Source organism: Canis lupus, chromosome 1, assembly GCF_048164855.1.
Source record: "Canis lupus baileyi chromosome 1, mCanLup2.hap1, whole genome shotgun sequence".
NCBI classification, from domain to species: Eukaryota; Metazoa; Chordata; class Mammalia; order Carnivora; family Canidae; genus Canis; species Canis lupus.
Genome location: NC_132838.1, coordinates 23,124,265 through 23,146,550, shown reverse-complemented (window position 1 = coordinate 23,146,550; position 22,286 = coordinate 23,124,265). Strand labels below are relative to the sequence as shown.

At 34.8% G+C, this 22,286-nt stretch overlaps 1 protein-coding gene across 7 annotated transcripts in view; it reads left to right on the top strand.

Moving 5' to 3' along the window:
• The window catches only part of DCC (DCC netrin 1 receptor), a 1,086,838-nt gene that overhangs the window by 493,967 nt on the left and 570,585 nt on the right, over positions 1 to 22,286 (top strand). For all 7 annotated transcript variants that reach the window (XM_072822920.1, XM_072822912.1, XM_072822902.1 and 4 more), the window contains 2 exons: positions 3,582 to 3,866; positions 21,578 to 21,728. In XM_072822920.1, coding sequence (XP_072679021.1) covers positions 3,582 to 3,866; positions 21,578 to 21,728 — 436 coding nt within the window. The remainder of the gene's footprint in view (positions 1 to 3,581; positions 3,867 to 21,577; positions 21,729 to 22,286) is intronic.

Genomic DNA, 22,286 nt, shown 5'->3' with positions numbered 1-22,286 from the left:
GAAGGGGTTCAAGATTTCAGTGGAGAAAGTAACTACAGATGTGGTGGAAATAACAAAGGAACTAGAATTAGAAGTGGTGCCATGACTGATTTTTGCAATTTGATAAAAATTGAATAGATGAGTAGTCACCTCTTATGGATGAGCAAAGAAAGTGGTTTTTTGAGATGGAATCTACTCGGGGTGAAGATGCTGTGAAAATTATTGAAATGAAAATCAAGAATTTGGGACATTACATAAACTTAGTTGAAAAAGCAGCTGCAGAGTTTGAGAGGACTGACTCCAGTTTTTTGTTTGTTTGTTTCTTTTGGTTTGGTTTGGTTTGATTTTTTTCTGACTCCAGTTTTGAAAGAAGTTCTACTGTGGGTAAAATTTTATCAAATATTATCACGTGCTACAGAGAAATTGTTCATGAAAGGAACAATCAATCAATGCAACAAACTTCATTATTGTCTTATTTTAAGAAATTGCTGCAGCCACCGAAGCCTTCAGCAACCACCACCAATCAGTCAGCAGCCATCAACAGAAAGGCAAGACCGTCTACCGGCAAAAAAAGATTTCAACTTGCTGAAAGCCCAGATAATGCTTAGCACTTTGGGGCAAGAAAATACTTTCAAATTAAGATATGTTGCATAATGTTTTTGGACACTTACTAGATGATAATGCAGTGTAAACATAACTTTTATATGAACCAGGAAAATAAAAAGTTCATTTAACTTGCCTTATTACAATATTCACTTTATTGAGGTGCTCTAGAACTGAACCTACAATATCTCCAAGGTGTGCTTATACTCTTTCATTTAATATTTCATTCTATTTTATTTATTCTCTAGAACTTAGTGAGTTTTTGGAATATCACATACATTTAGATGTAAAATAGGTGTTGAGAACTGTATCCAATGTGTATGACTTAAACGAGACTGTATAGCTAAATATATATAAGTATCCAGTTATTTTATCAACTTATGCAAAATATTTTACTCTTACCTATGTTTTATAAAACATAATTTGCATATTTATTTCCTTGACTACAAAATAAAGTATGAGATGTGGAGACCAAGAAAAAAACTATTAAATAAAAAAAAATGTTTGAAAATCTATTGTCCTATATAACCCTCACACAATCTGACCAACTACTCATTGCAGTTTTGCCTTGTGCGGTATGTACAAGCCATTCTCTGTTTAAATACTTGCTTTAAATCTATACTTTAGCAATCAGGTGTAGATTAGTGTTCTTCTTTTGAATAGACTCTAGACACTACATTACAAAGAGTGTAGAACCTGGACTTTGAACAATGAGCCAGGACACAAGTTAACAGATTCCTTTTGTTCTTTACTCAGTGGTAAATCTAGCATAGTTATTAATTCTGGATAATAAATAAGAATATAATTATGCATGTGGCTGGCACTCCCTGTAGATACATTTGTTGTGTGGAGACAAGTCTATGGATCCAGATTCAAAAGCCTCAACTGGGGATCCAGATGAATAATTTTAGTACCTTATATGTGGGATAAATTTTGATTGATAAATTAATATTTGCCCATGTATGAATGGTTCTGCATGGTCTAGAATTAATCGTTTGTACTAAAGAACAATCTTAATACTGCATTTATAGATCTGCAGGTCTGTTAATGTGAACGAAGGTATAATGAGTGGTAAACCATCTTTGGCAGCATCTACATATCCCATGTATGATATTGCTATAATTTCCTATTTCATAGATTCAGTTATCTGGTGGCTCAAATATTCTAATATCTGAAAGAGATATGGGATTCCACTATCACCTAGGGAAGGAGACTTTTCTACAGCATTTATGATTGTCTCCCGTATTAAATTATGATGTTTAAACTAAGTCATCTTGCCTTTCCCCTTTGGACTCCAACACAATTTTTATCAGATTGTCATGAAATTTAGGTTTGTGAGAATTAATAGACCCAAAATAAAACTAATAGTAGTTAAAACTGAGCACAAGTAGAATTTGTTATTGACTACATATTCATGGAAGATTTATTGGTAAAATTTGATCCCGGACCTAGGAAATTTTGACTTAGTTAAAACAAATCTATAAAATTAAAAAAAAATCACAGTAACATAAAATATGATCAGGAAACCTTGAGATGAACCCCAAAATGATGAATGAATTAAGTTTTATAATGAAATGCACATGCAATGAAAACAATTCCAGTAAGATACAAGTGAAAATCAAAATATTGGAGTATAACTGTATCGAATGAAACATGAATCAAGGAATTTAAAATTATTTAATTAAATGAACTCTAGAAAATAAAATTGCTAATGTTCTATCAGTGATGGCATAATTCATTCAAATTTGTTTGTTTGTCATTATTTAAAAAACGTTTTCTCGGTTAAAGCCCTAGGGTCATAAATATCCATCTGTTCACAAAAAGGGGGCTCAAGCGGGCAGGATAAAAATATTTTCTACCCTTCTCATGTGCAACATCATGATGTAAGAGACTTCTTTTTCATCATGCTCATGCTCAGTAATGGCCAAATTATTTTCTTTTTGTTATTTTTTTTCTTTTCCCTGCATTTGCTTAATCATCCGTATGAATGCATCTTTTTCATGAGTTAATTGTATATGAACATCACAGTGGTTGTGTGGGTTGAGTTAGCTCTTACCCCATATTATCACCCATAAAAATGAAACAAGTTGCCAACGGAATCATGCAGAGTAGATGGCCCAGCCAGGTTAGAAACATAAGCTAATCTAATTCATTTTCTCAGTATTCCACAACCGTAAATGGAACATACTGATAATCATTGACCTTAAACAGTCCACCCATACAAGAGTGTTCTCTGTTATTGTAATTGGTGGTTAATGATACTCATCTTTCTTGAAATGGCTGGAGGCTATGCCGTATCACCAGTCTTTTGTGAATCTCCTTAACTTCATAGTTCTTTGTCCAAAGCCTTATAATTGGAAGCACATAGGACCAGGATTCAGAAGAACTAGATCTTCGGGTGCCTGGCTGGCTCAGTCAGTAGAGCACAGGACTCTTAATCTCAAGGTCATGAATTCAAGTTCCACAACTGAGTTTAGTGCCTGCTGAAAAATAATAAATATAAAATAAAATAAAATAATAAAATAAAATAAAATAATAAAATAAAATAAAATAAAAAAATAAAATATAAAGTAAAATAAAATAAAATAAAAATAAAATAAAATAAAATAAAATAACCAGGTCTTTGTAGCATTGTGTGAATGTGTGTGTGGAATTCCATTTCTCTGAACCTCAATTTATTTCCTTGTGTGTAAAATTAGGATGATCCTGTGTACTCTGTTTATTTTACAAAGCAGCTTTATGAACTAAGAATGACAAAATAATAAGCTTCTAGGGATTAATGGCAATATCTTCATCCTTTTTAAAAAAAAAAAAAAAAAGCTACAGTAACTGTTGTAATGCCAGACACATAACGTGGTAGGATAGGAAGAGCAAAGGAGATAAAATTTGACAAAACATGAAATACAATCTTCTATGAAGAATACAGGTGTAATTATTTTCATTGGTGATTATCATTCCTTATCTGAAAGATTATCCTTCCTTTCTTGTTTTTCCCCTAGGACCACTGAGGTTTCTGTCCCAGACAGATTCTGTCACAGGCTTTATGGGGGACACGGTCCTACTCAAGTGTGACGTCATTGGGGAGCCCATGCCAACCATACATTGGCAGAAAAACCAACAAGACCTGCCTCCCATCCCAGGAGACTCCCGGGTGGTGGTCTTGCCCTCTGGAGCCTTGCAGATCAGCAGACTTCAACCAGGGGACATTGGAATCTATCGGTGCTTAGCCCGGAATCCAGCCAGCTCAAGAGCGGGAAATGAAGCAGAAGTCAGAATTTTGTCAGGTATGGCTGTGCTCTTTCTTTGCTTCAGAATTATGTTCTTTGGAATAGTTTGAACCACGACTTTCCCTTTCGCAAATGCTTTGTAATGGTCTTTAAGTTCTGGGGTTTTGTTTTATATGCATTTTCTTTCTTTCTTTCTTTCTTTCTTTCTTTCTTTCTTTCTTTCTTTCTCTTTCTTTCTTTCTCTCTTTCTTTCTTTTTTCTTTCTTTCTTCTTTTTCTTCTTTCTTTCTTTCTTTCTTTCTTTCTTTCTTTCTTTCTTTTTCTTTCTCTTTCTTTCTTTTTTTCTAAATGAACCATTCAATGAGGCTATGCCAAAAGCTTTTCTTATTCTTCCCAGTCTCATAGTGGAAGTTTTCAGAGAAACACATATTTTCCTTATAGTTGGCTTCATTTATGGATGCATTCACTCATCCCATTAATATGCAATGAGTGCTTCTTTGTGTAAAGATCGCTGGTAAGCATCATTATTGTATTGTTTTATTTTCCTCTGATAACATTATAAGAGGTAGTGACAATTATCCCCATTTTCCAAGGATGAAGGTGGGGCTCTGCAAGATAAAGAACCTTCCCCAGATTAATACTGGACATTCATTTACTCATCGATTGATATACTCATTTCTGAGAAGCATTATGCTAAGTGTAGGGATGTAGTAATGATTAAGACTGACACAGAGCCTGGCTTATTAGAGTTCTAGGTGAATATGGACGTGTAAGTCATTACAATAAAGTGTGACTATTGTTAGTATGGTAAGGAACATTGTTTCTCTCTATGTCTTACCTTCTTTTCTCTCCACTGGCACATCTAAGACTCTGGGATCCTTTGCCTCTCCTAAATAACCCAGGTTAGACTGGAGATTTTCTAACATCTCTTCTCTTCCAATAACTGCTACTATCTTCTATCTATGTAATATCTACTTTCTCACTTAGTGACACTTGTAGAGTTTGCAAAGACTCACTTCTGAACATCACAAAGAAGGCACACACTTGAGTAGTTGTGGCAGGCTAACTATCAAAGCATTGATGTTGGCTTTTGTCTTGGCTTGTGGAGTGTAGTTATCAAAGTTCTTGAGCTAGGTAGAGGGTAACATTTCTAAGTCACTTCAAAAGTGCACTGGCAATTTAAACATTTCCAGCTACTTTGATAAGGACATCTCTGAAACCTCTTCTAATTCTTTTGTGTACTCTCTCTTCCATCAGTCACAGGGATTCTGACATAAATGTGTCAATAACCATCAGCACCACTGTTTCTTTCCATCCACTAGGCAGTGACAGATGCAAATGTAGCATTTATTCCCAACACACACATGCATTTATTTAGGCATCCATTAGATACACAAATATTTTTAAATATTTATATTCATATGTCCTTAATAATGCATCTAAGTCAATCAGATGGGAAGCCTAGGTAAGCCACATAGAAAATTGGCAAGACTATGTTAGCCTATCTTAATATGACTGAAAGGTCTGTTTCCAGAGGTATTAAGGGATAAAATTGGACTAATTAAATATTAAATGTGAAATGGGAAGTTTTGAAAGACACAGAGACATAATCATCAAATCACTATTTACATTTATTTATTCACCTTGTAAGATACATTTGCATTGTAATCTGTGGAGATTTATTAAAGCCAAATTTCATATTGTTAGTTTGGCTAAGTCAAAAATATGTTGGGGTACTTTGGAGATGTGTGGATATTTTTTTATCTGAATGGAAACTGAAATTTTTTGAAGTCATTATAGTTAATGATAAATTTTCTCCAAGTTCTGTTAATTCAAATATAAACTTAAGAAAAGTTTGAAGGTGGGCTAATAAACATACATACACACACATACACACACATTATTGCCATACTTGGTTACACCTGTCTCACATGCTATTGACCACATAAGGATCTGCTAAAGGAGCATATGTTTGTCCCGTTTATCCTTGACTTTGCAAGTTGGTTTCGAGGTCAAATACACAGATCCACAACGAGCACAAAATTGAGTGAGAGAATGAATGATTGGATGGATGGAGGTCAATCTCAGTTTCTTTTAATTGCCACTTATGGTTTTCTCATTTTTTAAATCTAGCTAATCCTTTCTGAATCAATTTCTGTTTTCTGTAAGTATCAATCTAAGGAAGTAATAAATTACATAGATAGATGACCCACTCTCTATTCTTGTGCTTATTTAATCAGGTAGGATGGAGTGAATTAAAATAGGAAACCATCAAATTATTAATATCTCTTATAAGCATCAAAGTGGTACCCAAATGGTCACCACTCTTTAAAAAGATATATCTCCTTCATGATCATTTAAGCACCATCTTGACTGATGATGTTATCTGTTTTTGTGAAACACATGAAACATAAATGTTAATGTGTGTAGAGAGTCATCTAGTACTAATTAATATATAATCTGATATTCTATTCAGGTTTATGTAAAATAAAAATTGCCCCTTTTATATATTAAGTGCTCATGCTTGAATGTCACCAAGTAACTGAGATCCATTAAATTCAGATTTTAAGAATCAAATAGTTCTTTTGAGATGTTGCTTTTCAACAAGCAATGTCAGTCTATTTATTAAGTAAATAAATACCTTATTCAACAAAATTTGACTGAATTTTATATGCATGTCATCGTGCTGGTTGCTAGGAATACAAGCTCAGGAGACTGTGCCCTAAAACAGCAATAGCGTAGTGGGGAAAACAGGCAAAGCAAGTAGACTGTGCTGTAAAGGAAGAAACAGAGTGGCATTCCCTCACATAAAGAGAAACACCAGGTGCCAATTTTGAAAAGCAAGGAAGTGTACACCAGGACAAAAGAGCAGCACCAGCACAGCATAGAGAAAGGAGACATAATAGCTTTTCAGGGGACCTGAACTAAGTCTTTTTAACTGGGTCATAGGGCACCAGGAGGGTAGGAGCAGACAGACTGGAAGTATGGGAGATAAACTGAAGGGAGGCAGATAAGATAGGATGTGCGGCATTAACCTGGAGGGAATTAACCCATAGTGGCTACTGAAGTAGCATCAGACAGGGTACAGAAATGAAGACGAGGGAGGAGATCTTAATTAAGGATAGGTCTCGGAAGCATATCACATAAGGCGTATGAGGGAGAGGATGGGGTCCAGGCTCAGTAAAGGCTAGGTGGTGGTATTTAACCGGAGACTGGGTATGGAATAGTGGTGCTATTGTGTTCAAAATAAATTGCAGATTTTTAAATGAGATTTCCCCATAACATTTTATATTTTCTAGATTAAATGAATAATTATTTCATTCAAAGGTAGGGAAATCAGTAATTGATTAATGTTTTAAGACAGAAATTGAATTACTGTTTATGAGGAATTGTACATTTTTAACAGAGTAAGTTGATATTAAATTGTTGTAAAGGTTTTTGTTTTTGGTTTTGGTTTTTTTTTAATATTGATAATACATCACTAAGTAATTTTCAGATGGTTTAAGGTATTTTGTTGCATGTGATGGGGAACGAGGTATTGAGGGGCCACCAGGATTGTCAAGTTCACTTTATTCAGTTCTCATAACGTCTGAGTGCCAAGCAGTAGATTGAATTGCTGAATTATAAATCTGCTTTGGGCACTAAGGTTGACTAAAATAACTGGCCCATACACTGAAACTCTTATTTCAGTTTTCTTAATGGCCTAATTGAATTGATCAATTGGTAATTGAATCTATTGTTCATTCTTTTAACTGCAATTAAATGACTCTGGGTCCTGGGTAGACCTGAACTCTAAATATCTGTACAATTAGAAGCACAGGCTTTTAATGGAATCAATTAGACTAAAGTATATTTTGAATGATTTTTCTCTATTATATTTATTTTTATTGAAATGTATTTTAACAGAAACATTTCAAAATTCATATTATTTAAAGGAAAACTATTTTTTTCAGTTTTCAAACAGTTTCAGAATTGTGTTCAACACAAAGAATTTATTATTGATGGATACATGAAATTTTTTAATGTGACTAAATACTGCTTATATTACAAAGTTAATTATATTTTGCTACCATTTCTTTTATAATTTCTGCAGAATAATAGTTTGTAAAAAAAAAGCAAAGAAGACACATTCTCTGTTTTTAAATTTACCATTGATCCAGACAGTTAATTCATGTAGCCGTATGATTAACATAAGGTAGGGAATGGTAAATTCAGGTAAACTTATCTAGTTCCAAATCAGCACAGACAAAGAATAAGTCATTTCTAGGTGGAAAATTTGCAGCCTCTGTAGAGATGATTCCTTTGCTAGATATTCTGGAATAACCATTTATAGAATGATAGCAGATATAAATCTGGAATGAGAAGCTGAACCTATTTTTTTGGAGAACCTTGAGTCTTATGCCTAGGAACATAGACTTGATTCTATTCCCTTTATTGATGGTTGGGAATCCTTGAAGGTTTTTGAGTAATATATTTCATGATATAAACATACACAAAGAAAAACAGAAATAAGAAAGTGAAGAGCAATTGGATTAATGTATTACTGATATTTTTGTATCATACTTAATGTTTTCACTGCATGAAAGGATTTTCTCATAGTTTGCCTTTTTTAAGACTAGTTTTAAATAAAACTAGTTCTTACATCATGCTATAAATAGAATGCTATTAACCTTCATGGATCTAAGTTGGATAAAATGATTTCTTCTTCTCTCTTATATGTAATAGAAAAGAATGAAATATAAGAATATATTATATTTGAACGATGTGAAGTCCACATTTCCTAAGTATTATATCAGATTTAATTCAGATTGCATGAAGGAGTCAGCATGTGGACTACCACAGTCCGTTTCATATTGAGTTAATATTGATCAATTGAACTATTATTATAATAAGTGGCTAAAAGCACAGAATATGACACTAGACTAAGTACAAATCTCAGTCCTACCACTTACGAGTGGTACAATTTAGGGCAATTTACTTAATCTAAATCTTTATTTATTTTACAAAATGTAGAGAATAATGTCACATATTTCTTAGGGTGGTTGTGAAGTTTTAACTTAAGAAGCAAATTCAATGTCTGGAATTGCTAAGTCCTTAGCAACTGTTGTAATTACTTTAGTATTTTAGAAATTCCAGTCTTAAAGAATTTGATTCTCATGTGAAGACTATTTATCTGAGATAAGATTCTCTTTCTGCCTCTCTCTCTCTGTCCCTCCTCCCCACACTCCCCATATTCTCTCTCTCTCTCAAATAAATAAATAAATAAATAAATAAATAAATAACAAATAAATTGAGTGGTACCTGGGCGCCTGAGTCAGTTGAACGGCTGACTCGATTTCAGCCCAGGTCATGATCTTGGAATCCTGGGATCAAGTTTCATACTCAATGCAGAGTCTACTTGAGGATTTCTCTCCTTCTCCCTCTGCCTCTACCACCACTTGCTCTCTCTCTCTCTCTCTCTCTGCAAAATAAATAAATAAATCTACAAAACCCACAAAACTATAAGCCATACTAAGGCACAGTCATTAAGTGTCAAAAATCAATTTCATAAACTATGAGATTATCCTCTTTTAAATTAATTTAGAAAATAATGGTTTTAAGCTGGTTTATATTGTCATAAAAAGCACACCAAAAGGAAATAGGATGCCTTTTATTATATACAACTGATGTAGTGAAATGACCAATTTCTATATCATGATGCACTCCACCCCCTAGCTCTCTACCATGATAGCTTTAGCTTGCCCTCTTTGAGAATCAGGGGTGGGCAGAGGATGGAAGTAAATGAACAATCATGCTATATTAGAATTACTTATTGTAAGTCAGGTCTTTTAACTAATGTGAGATAGTAGAGATAATCAGTGTTTCATATGGGGTTGATGAAATCCCATTCAAGTGTAATAAAGTTTATATATTAGTAAGCCTAAGCTGACTTGCAGTGGATACATAGACAATATCCCTTTGATTCTTGAATTCGTTAAAAAAAAAAAAAAAATCTTCATCTTTCAGTGCTTTTTTTGGAGGCATCTATCTAGTCCAGAATTCCAAGTTAAAAGTATTTGAAATACTGGGGAATCTATTACATTCTTCTTGCCAAGCCTATCATTCTAATATCACTAGTGATCACTCTCTCACCAGTTCCACCAATTTTTCTATTTTCATTCTTGACCTTGAGTGATATTAGATATTGTTTATGTGATCTCTTAACTCCCATCCCCTGATATGTTGCTATTTCATATAAGGTCAAAAGCAAAAACAGTCTACTTAGGATTGTCCTCTATAAGAAGGAATGAAGACTCCTTGAAAAAGAATCTTTATTTTCCCAGGAGTCTTTTAGGGCTGATATATGGTCAGCTCTGCATTTACTAGGAATACGACACTTAACAGCCCCAGGGCAGGCGTCTAAAGGGTCTCGCAATCTGCCCCAACTCACAAATAAGAGGCTTTCTCTGAGCATGTGTAGAAGCCAAGCCTATAACCTATGAGTGCAAAAGTCACAAAAATCAATGAAGGGACTGGTACAGTTTATTCCTAGAGCATAAAAAAGACATATTTAGTCATGAGCTATGGGCGTTACCTTAATTTTTAAACATTGGCCCAGAAAATAACCCAAGTCCTTTTTTTTTCATTCTTTAACAAAAACAACAGGTAGAATAAATAATTTGCTAGAAAAAAATTAAATGCTACTGTGTGCATTTATATAAATTATGAAGATTTCTGGGTTCTCTAAACTAACTTTGACATATCATAATGACAGCATTTGTTTTCTGAGACTCTACTGTCAGCTGTGACATTACCAAAAAAAAAAAAAAAATCATTCTATAAATGAAAAACCACTTCCTTCAACCCTGCTACAAAATGAAACTGATAGACTCAAAATTTGCCTGTGAGACAGAAGGGCTATAGCCATATGCCAATGATAAGAATAGACACTCTGCTTTCTTCTTCCAAACTCTATCTACAAATAGCAGTATGTGTGTGTACATGGAGAAAGAAAGAGGAAATATGAACAGATGTAGGAATATTTACAGAGAGGGAATGTCATTTTTAGTACTGAATTGCTGTAAATGAGGAAGGGAAGTAATAGAATCATGGAGTGATGACTACTAGCTCCTGAGAAATGGTTCTCTTCTCTGTTCAAAGCTTCTTGGCTTTTAGCCAGATGGAGGGTTTTTTTTATTATTATTAAATAAATTTTGACTCCTATGATCAGTCTGGATTAGGCTGGTTTTTAATAAAAGACACTCTAAACACAGAGTTAGAAGGAGTTTGATGGAATTTTTCACTCGGAGCACATATTATTATACCTGCTTGTGTTTGAAGACAACAAGGTACCTGCTGAATTTCCTGAAACAGAACTAGATGGGGGATGGCTAAGGAGCCAGCAGGTGAACAGTTGGTTAGCTTGAATTTGAGGATGCAGACAGGGAACTCACTCTGTGAAGTTAAATTAATTTGTAACTCTTATGCCTGGGAAGAAATCAAAGAGAATATCCCACTGTAGCCTGCAGTGTCCTTTCATTTCCAATTGGAAAAAAAGTGTTTGATATTCCATTGAGGCAGGCATTTAATAAAGAAAACCAGAGTATACAACAAGAAAAAAAATATTTTGCATTCAGAAAGCATAAAAATTAAAAGCAAGTATTGGTTATTTTGAGGAATATAGTTATTAAGCTGTGAAAACTGGTATTTTTTTTCTTGCTGACACAGATGCCAACAGTTCATAATTAAATTTCTGCCTGCCTCAGTTATTCTTTAGATTTAGCCATGTAAGTTTAGTGTTACCCAGGAAAATGGCCCCATGAAAAGAAAGTCATTGTCATCACAGGGTGAGCATTCATTCTGCTATGCATAGGATTAGTTCAGGCACATCTAACGTCCTAAAATAATGATAAAGAGATTTACTTTCCACTCTAAAATGTACCCATCCAGGGCAGCCCGGGGGGCCTCAGTGGTTTAGCGCCTGCCTTCGGCCCAGGGCGTGATCCTGGAGACCCGGAATTGAGTCCCACATCAGGCTCCCTGCGTGGAGCCTGCTTCTCCCTCTGCCTGTGTCTCTGCTTCTCTCTCTCTCTCTCATGAATAAATAAATAAAATCTTTAAAAAAAATTTGTACCCCTCCAATGTTGGATAATATATGTAGTGAGTCTGATTACCTATAATGAGGTAAGACAAAATCATGTGGCCTTGACATATTTGGGGAAATCTGGGAATGCAAAGTCAATTTTAGCTTCCAACTAGCCTCACAGACTCAGGTAATTTGGCCACTGTAACATCTAATAGAAATATTTTTATTGAAATGCCCTAGAATGGAAAGCACTCTCTCTACTTTCACCAGCGTGCCTTCTCTATGACTCTGGCTAGTGGGCTCTGAAGACAGTTGAGTTCTTATTTCTAAACATGTGAAGTGTAGGTAAATGTGTCAGGTTATATGATCCAAGATGCTTCTTGACTTTTAATAATCTTTTACTGAAAGATAGTGACTGGGAATACTGAAGTTTTTCAATCCCTTCACAAATGAAAGTCGTAGTAATAATAGTAATAATAATAATAATAATAATAAAATAGCAATAAGAAGAATAAAGAGGAAGAATGACATTTACCTTTTTTTAATTTTTTTTTTTTTTTTAAGTAGGCTCTGTGTCCAGCATATAGTCAAAGCAGGGCTTGAACTCATGATCCTGAGATCAAGACCTGAGCTGAGACCAAGAGTCAGACACTTAATCGACTAAGCCCCCCAGACCTCTCCTACTTTATCAATTTCTACTTCGAGGATGCAGAACTATTCCCATTTGAAAGGAAATAGGCTTCTTGAATGTCTCAGAATATAGGCTAATTTGTTGACACTGTCTACATCACTTCTGAAAGTATGGTCTAGAGACTCAGTGTTTCTCAAGATGCTTTTATGTGATCTGCAGACTCAAGCCTATTTTAATGATAATACAATATTTTTGGTATTGTTTCACCATGTTGACTAAGAATATCTTTCATGAAACAATGAAAATTATCAACTTTATTAATTCTTAATCGTTAAGTTCATAATTTTTTTAATATTCTGAATATCAAAAGAGAAAACACTTAGGAAAGATGTCTAAATACATTATTTTTTAAATTTTTGTGATCATTTGAGTTTCAAGCTGAATTAGCTACTTTTTTATATGGAATACCATTTTTACTTGAAAGGGCAATCAACAGAAAAACTGTAGCTATTCAGACTTGGGTACTACTAGTTAGACGTTTCTCAAAAATGAACAAAGTGAGCCAGTCAGTTTAAGGAAAATAGTATCTGCTGCCAAGGATGAAATTCAAGCTTTTAAGTTAAAATTAGAAATTTGGAAAACTTGTAACTGCCACTAGGAACTTGACAACATCACAACATTAAAAGGCCTTTCTGATGGGATTGATGGTGATACTAACAAATGGGATTTTTTAATAACTGTATAATGACATGTGTCAACGTTGGGAAGATCTGTCTAATTCTCTGTGCCATCCCAAATGACCACAGATTGTTGTGACAGCATCACACATGGGTAACAGATCTATTCAAAACGTAAGATAAGACCAACAGATTTTTATATCACAGTGTGAAATTTCATCAATATGAGGTCAGATTCTACATTACAACTAACTTTTAAGAAACTACTTATTGGCATGGTGTTAAAAGATAAAGTCTACAATTATTTGAAAAGGCTATTAAAATACACCTTCTTTTTCCAGCTACATATCTAACATCAGATTATTTTCACATAATTCAACCAAATTAACATATCAGAACAAAGTTACTACAGAAAGTAACACAACAGTCTAGTTATTCTCTATTAAATCATTTGTTAAAAATTTTATAAAACTGGATGGCTCAGTGGTTGAGCATCTGCCTCAGGCTCAGGGCGTGATCCAGGGTCCTGGGATCGAGTCCCACATCGGGATCCCTGCAGGGAACCTGCTTCTCCCTCTGCCTGTGTCTCTGCCTCTCTGTGTCTCTCATGAATAAATAAATTAAAAATCTTTAAAAATTTTTTCACAAAACTTAAGGTGCCTACCTGGCTCAGTCAGTAGAACATACAACTCTTGATCTTGGGGTTGTGAATTTGAGCCCCACGCTGGGTATAGAGATTGCTTAAAAATAAAATCTTTAAAAAAATGTACAAAGAAGTGAAGTAATACCCCTTTTCTTACTAATATTTTTGTTTTGAAAAATATAGTTTTAAAAATATATATATTATGGTAAGTTGTGAATAAATAATCAATAGATATCTTAAAAAGTCTTTCAATTTTGACTTTTAATATGGTAAATATTTATAGCTGTAACCTATATAAACAAAAGTTCTTTGGGGTCCTCAATAATTTTTAAGAGTACAGTGGTTCCTAAAACCAAACAGTTGGGAGATTCACTGTCTCATCATTATCCATTCTCCGAATGATTGTAAGTCAGTCCTCTCCAACTCAGATAAAAGATCAAGCTAAATAGGCCAAATTATCCATTTAAAAAGTTAGAAAGGGAGGAAGGAAAGGAAGGCAGGCAGGCAAGTAGGAAGAAAGGAAAGCATAAACAAAGGCAGGACATTGCCATAGGGTGTTTTTGCACTTTAAATGCAATATTTGTAGAGGCACCTGGGTGGCTCAGTGGTTGAGCATCTGCCTTTAGCTCAGGTCCTGACCCGGGGTCCTGGGATCGAGTCCCACATTGGGCTTCCTTGCATGGAGCCTGCTTCTCCCTCTGCCTGTGTCTCTGCCTTTCTCTCTCTGTATCTGTCATGAATAAATAAATAAAATCTTTAAAAAAAAAAAAGAAAAAAACAATCTGTCTGTGTCAGAGATCAGTATACCTGTAATGACTCTTTCCCCTCTAGTTACTACCCTCTTGCTCTCTGAGGAGGATTAGTTCTTTTACCACCAGGATGACAATGAGATCAAGTCAGATGGAGAATCATGTCAATATTCCCCGTTCCCCAACAGGAAGAAGCTAAACTAGGTTTTAGTCTAAGCAAATCAGACTGCTAATAACCAATTAAGAAAAGTCATTGCATAATTTTTTGCATTCATTTCCATGACCATCATATTAAAGAGATCTGCTTTTCTTTAGTCCTTTTTTTTAAAGATTTTATTTATTTATTCATGGGGGGGTGTAGAGACACAGGCAGAGGGAGAAGTAGGCTCCATGCAGGGACCCCGATGTGGGACTCGATCCTGGGTCTCCAGGATCACGCCCTGGGCCAAAAGTGGCACTAATCCGCTGAGCCACCCGGGCTGCCTTTCTTTAGTCTTTAATGAAAAAAATTGACAGAAAAAAATCCATTTTTCTTGGTGTGAATTTAAAGCTATTGCCAAATATATTTTCTCGAGCCTACCCTTGCATTTTCTTCTCATTTTTATTTTAAAACGTATAGCACATATATAAAAGCATATGGAACGTATATGCAGTTTAAAACATAAAAATGAAATGACCATTTGTATACCCATCACCCAGTTTATGAAATAAGAGTATTACAAACTGGTATTCTCATGCCATTTCCTGTGATGAAATCATACTCATTAATTAACTGGAAACATTTGCCATGTTTTATTAATTGAACAATTTCATTTGGATTGGTATAGTCAGTGCCCATATAGCAAGAACAAAATGATTTTTATGAATATTTCCTAATTCCATCATAGACCCATTAAAATCAATTTAGTCAACAAAAGTCATGACCTAAAATTTCGAGTTTACTTTTTCCAGAGCTTTTCCATCTATACAATTTTAGAGCCTAGAGAGAAAACTTTCATCTGCTCTTGAATATATGTCTGTGTTTTATTTATTTATTTTTAAGATTTTATTTATTTATTCATGAGAGACACAGACGGAGAAGCAGAGACACAGGCAGAGGGAGAAGCAGGCCCCATGCGGGGAGCCCAATGTGCGACTGGATCCCAGGACTCTGGGGTCATGCCCTGAGCCGAAGGCAGATGCTCAATGGCTGAGCCACCCAGGTGTCCCTATGTCTGTGTTTTAATCATTAACATTTTTTTTTTTTTTTTTTTTTTTTTTTTTTTAAATTTTTTTTTTTTTATTTATTTATGATAGTCACAGAGAGAGAGAGAGAGAGGCAGAGACACAGGCAGAGGGAGAAGCAGGCTCCATGCACTGGGAGCCTGATGTGGGATTCGATCCTGGGTCTCCAGGATCACGCCCTGGGCCAAAGGCAGGCGCCAAACCGCTGCGCCACCCAGGGATCCCTAATCATTAACATTTATAATTTATTTTGTTCCTTGTATAATGTCATCCACCTTACACTAGAATTTAACATAACTCTATACTCTAAAAATGGTATATATTCTTATAAAAACTTTTGAAAATAGAGAAAAATCCAAAGATGTGAATAAGACCCACTCATGATTGTGTCACACAAAAATAACCTTGGCAATTATATCTCCATCTTCTCTATTTTAAAACACAAATCTACTTTCTTGAGACTCCTCTTTAAACACACACACACACACACACACACACACACACATTTTAGGCAAGAAAAATAAGGCAAATATATATTGCTACATAACAAAACACTCCAAAATTAGTGACTTGAAATAATTTATTATCTCTTACAATCCTGCAGTGTACCTCAGCAGTTCCTCTCCTGGTTTCACTTTGGCTTCCTTGTGTGTGCTTTGCTGAAGTGGAAGGTTCAAGAGGGCCTTAATCACAAGTCTGTTAATTAGTGCTGGTTTTTGGCTTGAGGGGGCTTAGTTGTCCTCCATGTGCCTTCTTTAAGTAGCTAGACTGAGATGCTTAGTCTCAGAAAGAGTCATGGCGGAAACCATAAGACCTCTTGAGGCCTTGGCTCCGGAGCTCATGCAGTATGACACTTACCATAATCTGTTGGTCAAAGCATAACACCGGGCCAGGCCAGATTTAAATCATAGGGAACTAGACCCTTCATTCTGGATTAGAGGAACTCTAAACAATTTGTGATCATATTAAATCCATCATAACGTTATAGAACATATGAACTAGGGATCCCTGGGTGGCGCAGCGGTTTGGCGCCTGCCTTTGGCCCAGGGTGTGATCCTGGAGACTCGGGATCGAATCCCACATCGGGCTCCCGGTGCTTGGAGCCTGCTTCTCCCTCTGCCTGTGTCTCTGCCTCTCTCTCTCTCCGTGTGACTATCATGAATAAATAAATTAAAAAAAAAAAAAAAGAACATATGAACTATGTACTATTAAAAAAAATTTCTATGAGCTTTTTTGGGAATCTGCATAATCTTAGAATTTATTAGGGTATATATTTATAGAGAATTATCTTTGGAGAAATAAGACCAAATTTATCTGTCAATAGCTGACATTTTTATACCTCTCATTAGGTCACAAACACTAATGCCCACAATGAAGCTACAAAGATAATAAACATAACTGAAATGGGCCAGGCAGATTGAAGTCATCTAGAATATCTATCCTTTGTCTGAAAAAGTAATAGCAGATGGTTATTCTGTGGCAATATGAGCCCAGTGATGCCTGAACTACTGATATCTTAAAATAAAGACAAAATCCCAGTAAGTTAAAGTTCTTTTGTGTATCTTAATAAATTGATTTAAAAGCTTTTATAGAAAGGCAGGAGACCTAAAATAGTGAGGACAATACTGAAAAAGAAAGTTGGAGATGTACACTGGCTGACCTCAGGACTCATTATAAAGCTACAATAGTCAAGATGGTAATATTGGCAAAATAATAGGCAAACAGATCAATGGAACAAAATAGGGTACCCCGAAATAGACCCACACAAAGTCAAGTGATCTGCCACAAAGGAATAAAATCAAGCCAGTGGAGAAAAGATAATCTTTTCAACAAATAGTACTGGAACAATTGGATATTTCATATACCAAAAACCAAAGTGAAAGAAAATTAAACAAAACAACCAAACACCTTGAGAAGCAGACCTTATACCTTTTTGTAAAAAAAAAATCTCAAAATGGATCACAGACCTAAATGTAAAACATAAAACTATAAAAACTTCTGGAAGATAACAGAGGAGCAAATCTAGGTGATACTAGGTTTGACAATGAATTTTTAGACCACAAGCAATTTTTCCTTCATGAAAGGAAAAATTGGTAAACTGTGACATTATTAATTTCTGCTCTGCAAAGACAATGTTAAAAGAAAGTAGAAACGAGCCACAGACAAAAAAGTATTTGCAAAACACACATCTGATAAATAACTTGTATTGAAAATATACAAGCATTGGAAACTCAATGATAAGAAAATAAACAAATCAATTGAAAAAAATAAGCAAATATCTGAATAGACACCCTATTAAAAAGGACCTAACTGGTGGAAACCAAGCATATGAAATATGCTTAACATTATATTTCATCATGGGATTGCAGTGAGAGCAATTATAACCCTAGATACCTATTGAAATGGCTAAAATCCAAAAAAAAAAAAAAAAAAAAAAAAAACGGTCATACCAAATGCTTATGAGGATAAGTAGCAACAGGACATCCATTGCTAGTGGGAATACAAAATTACAGAGACACTTTGAAAGATAGTTTGGGAGTTTCTTACAAAGGTAAACATAGTTTTACTATACAATATAGCAATCAATTTTCAAGGTATTTACCCAATTGAGTTGGAAATTTATTACCAGACAAAAATCTACACGTGGACATTTGTTTATAGCAGATTTGTTCATAATTACCAAGCAATCAAGGTATCCCACAATAGGAGAATGGATAAACAAACTGCAGTGTATCTATATAACGGAATACTATCCAGCTAGAAGAGCAAATGGACAATGGAACCCCCCAAAGACATAGAGGACCCTAAATGCATATTCCAAGTTAAATAAATCAATGTGAGAAGACTATATACTGTATAATTCCAACTATAGGATAGTCTATAGGAATATCCTGTATATTCAACTATAGGAAAAGGTACAACTATAGAAATAGTAGAGAAACTGTTAATTTCCTAGGCTTTGAGTTAGGCTTGATGGGGGAGTGATGAATAGGTAAACGTTAGGGAGTTTTAAGCTTGGTCAAACTATATGATACTGTAATGCTGAAGACATGATGTTATGTATTTTTAAAACCCATGCAACTGTACAACACAAAGAGTGATCCTAATGTATACTATTGACTTTAATTTATAATAATGTGTCAATATCACTTAATTAATTATGACAAACGTATCATCCTCATGTAAATTGTTAGTCATAGGAGAAACAATGTCAAGGGAATGAGGAAAATCCCTACTATTCAATTTTTAGTAAATTAAAAAAAATTGTGTTAAGTGGGTTAGTTTCCTGATAAAAGAAAATATAGTTGAGTTGAATTATTGGCTCTTTTATGGATAAAGAAGTGGTATTGCACAGAGGCCAAAGGTGAATCTTCTTTAGGTCATAAGGTAAAATTTGTAGATCTCGATACTGAGGAAGCTATTAAAATATAGTGTGTGTGTCTCTGTGTGTGCGTGTGGAAAATAGTATAGTATATAGTATTATATAATATATGTAGTTGAAACATTTCTGATGAGGAACATGTGGGAGAAGTAGAGCATTTAAATATATAAGACTCCATTGTGAAGATAGCTATTTATAAATGTACATTTTGGGAACTGTCCATTTCAGGAAATTTATTGTTAAGCAGCATGATCCTTCAAAATATTCTCATTTGATTTGAAAAGCCGCTTTCACAAAAGGAAATGACACACACCATCAGCAGTTTTTTAAAAGTTTTGAGACATTTTTTCTACAATATTGGTTTAATAAGGATTAACACATTTCAAAAACTCTTTCAATATTTTCATTGTGAACAGTGTTTATATTTGTTACTGTAACAACCAGAAACAGATGTGAAAAGACTGAGAAAGTGTGAATTTGTCTTTCTGCACACAGAGTACTTAAAGGACAATTACCACTCCAACCATTAACTGGAGAATTGGTATTATTTTATTTATTTATTTATTTATTTATTTATTTATTTATTTATTTATGTATTATTTTATTAATTTGCGCTCAAGCTGTGGAGTTGGGTCAGGCCAAGGAGGACTAACAACAGTGTTAAAATGTGTCCCAGATCTCCTCCTACCTCACCTCCTCTCTGTTCCTCTATGCCTCACGCTATGACACAATTGGACCTAATATCCCTTGGCAATTCACCATCCACACCAATCCTAATTTTTAAGATTTCATGGCCTCATTTTCTCTACTTTAAGGTGGTACTTTGAGTTTAAAAAATGCCAGATTACATGTTAATTCCATTTAATGCATTAAGCTGAAAAAAGCCTAAATTAAACCTCCATAGAGGGATGTGGATTTTCATAGGGATGTGGAACTATCACATTTTACCTTAAATGAACTTTGAATGATGGAAGTTTAGTCAACAGGCAGGTCAGAGGATATCACCATGGCTGGGAGAACTTCCTCCAAGCTCACTTAACCATAGACTACTGTAGAGGTGTCCCAGCTTTCGGAGTGGAATACATGTGAAAGGTGGAAGAGAAGCTCTTAATTCACACAGAGTTTTCTCTTGGCTGTGTTGAACCAGGATTTTGTAAATTTTTTTGCTATTCCACCTAATAATGTTTTAGCAACTTTGGAACAAATGAGTTCTAATGAGTCTTTAGGTTGAAAGACACCGTTTTATTAGCCTGATAGTAAAAATGAATAATGTTGGGGCCTGGATGGCTCAGTTGGGTAATAGTCCAACTCTTGATTTTGGCTCAGGTCATGATCTCAGAGTCATGAGATGGAGCCCTGCATTGAGCTCTGGACTGAGCTTGGAGCCTGCTTGGGATTTTCTCTTCCTCCTCCTCCTCCCAGCCCCCCGTCCTGGTCTGTTCACTCACTCTCTCTTTCTTTCTGTAGTAAATAAATAAGTAAACAAATAATAAACAAATAAGTAAAATGAATAATGTTGGTTATACAGAACTAGAAAATGCATTGGGTGAGGTAGGAGGATACAAGAGCTCTTCATTTACACAGAGTCTCAACTCTAGGGACAAACTCTTTGGAATGTTGTTAGAAATTAAAAATAGGGGATGCCTGGGTGGCTCAGAGGTTGAGGGTCTGCCTTTAACTCAGGGCGTGATCCTGGAGACCTGGGATCGAGTCCCACATCAGGGTCCCAGGGGGGAGCCTGCCTCTCCTTCTGTCTATGTCTCTGCCTCTCTCTTTCTGTGTCTTTCATGAATAAATAAATAAATAATCTTAAAAAAAATAGAAATTAAAAATAAAGAGAAGGCTTAGAAACAGCCAAACTTATTGTTATACAAAACAAAATTTAATGTCAGTTCAATTTTGAAGACAATAGATTTTTTTTTCAGTACCTTCTACAGCCTAACTTCTCAAAACTTATGTTTTTTAACACAATTCTAACAGCTACAGAAGCAATAGACAAAGCAGAAGGAAGTGAAATAGGTAGTAGTGGAAGACAAATTAAAAATGTTAAAAAGTTACTGGTGATAATGTTTAGAAAAATTACTGATAATATTTTCTTGTTCTTTAATGAGAAGTCAACAAGTCCTACAGCCAAAATGAATGACTTATCACCCCAAGCTTCCATCTATTGCTTTGTATCATGATGTCAACAACAGCTAAGAATATTTTATCATAATCCTAGAAACTTGGGATGGAGAAACCTTTTAACAGTCTATAAGTTTCACTGGTAACTTTCCATTTTCTTTCCTTACCTCCTCTCTATCAGAGTGTCTTACTAGGAAAAAAAAAAAAAAAAAAGGTTCAACCTACACCATTTATATTTTCATAAAAGATGTGATTCTGTGTTTTCTCTTTACAGACCCAGGACTGCATAGGCAGCTATATTTTCTGCAAAGACCATCCAATGTAGTAGCCATTGAAGGAAAAGATGCCATCCTGGAGTGTTGTGTTTCTGGCTATCCTCCCCCGAGTTTTACCTGGTTACGAGGAGAGGAAGTCATCCAACTCAGGTATCACAAATTGAAGACTTTTGTGAAGTATATGTCACTCTTTCTCTAATTTGATACGGGTATCTAGTAATACTAGAGTTTTTGATGATAATTGATTTCCCCCTACATTCTTTGACATTATGCAATATATGAAAGACATTTACCCAATGGGATTAAAAGATGGGAAACAGACTCAAAATCTATGAGACCAATTCGGAAAAGAAATTGAGAAAGCCAGTGTTGCTGTTGAAAAAGCCCTATCCAAAAAATATTCATCAAAAATACATTGGAGGATCTCATCCTAAGGAAGTGGTATAGACAGTGAAATATTTATTAAGAAATTAAAATTTTCTGAATTGAAATATATAGCTTGTCATTATAGGGTCTGTGCAATTTTTTTTCAGTCCCAATTATATCTTTCACATTCCAGATGTAACAAATATTTGAGATAGGACAAAAGGAGAGCATGGCTAGCTTTGAATTATTAGGCATTTGTTTTAAGACATAGTAAGAAAGTAAACTCTTAATAGAATGGAACACTTAGTCTGAAACATTTTGATTAAATGGATTTCACTTAAG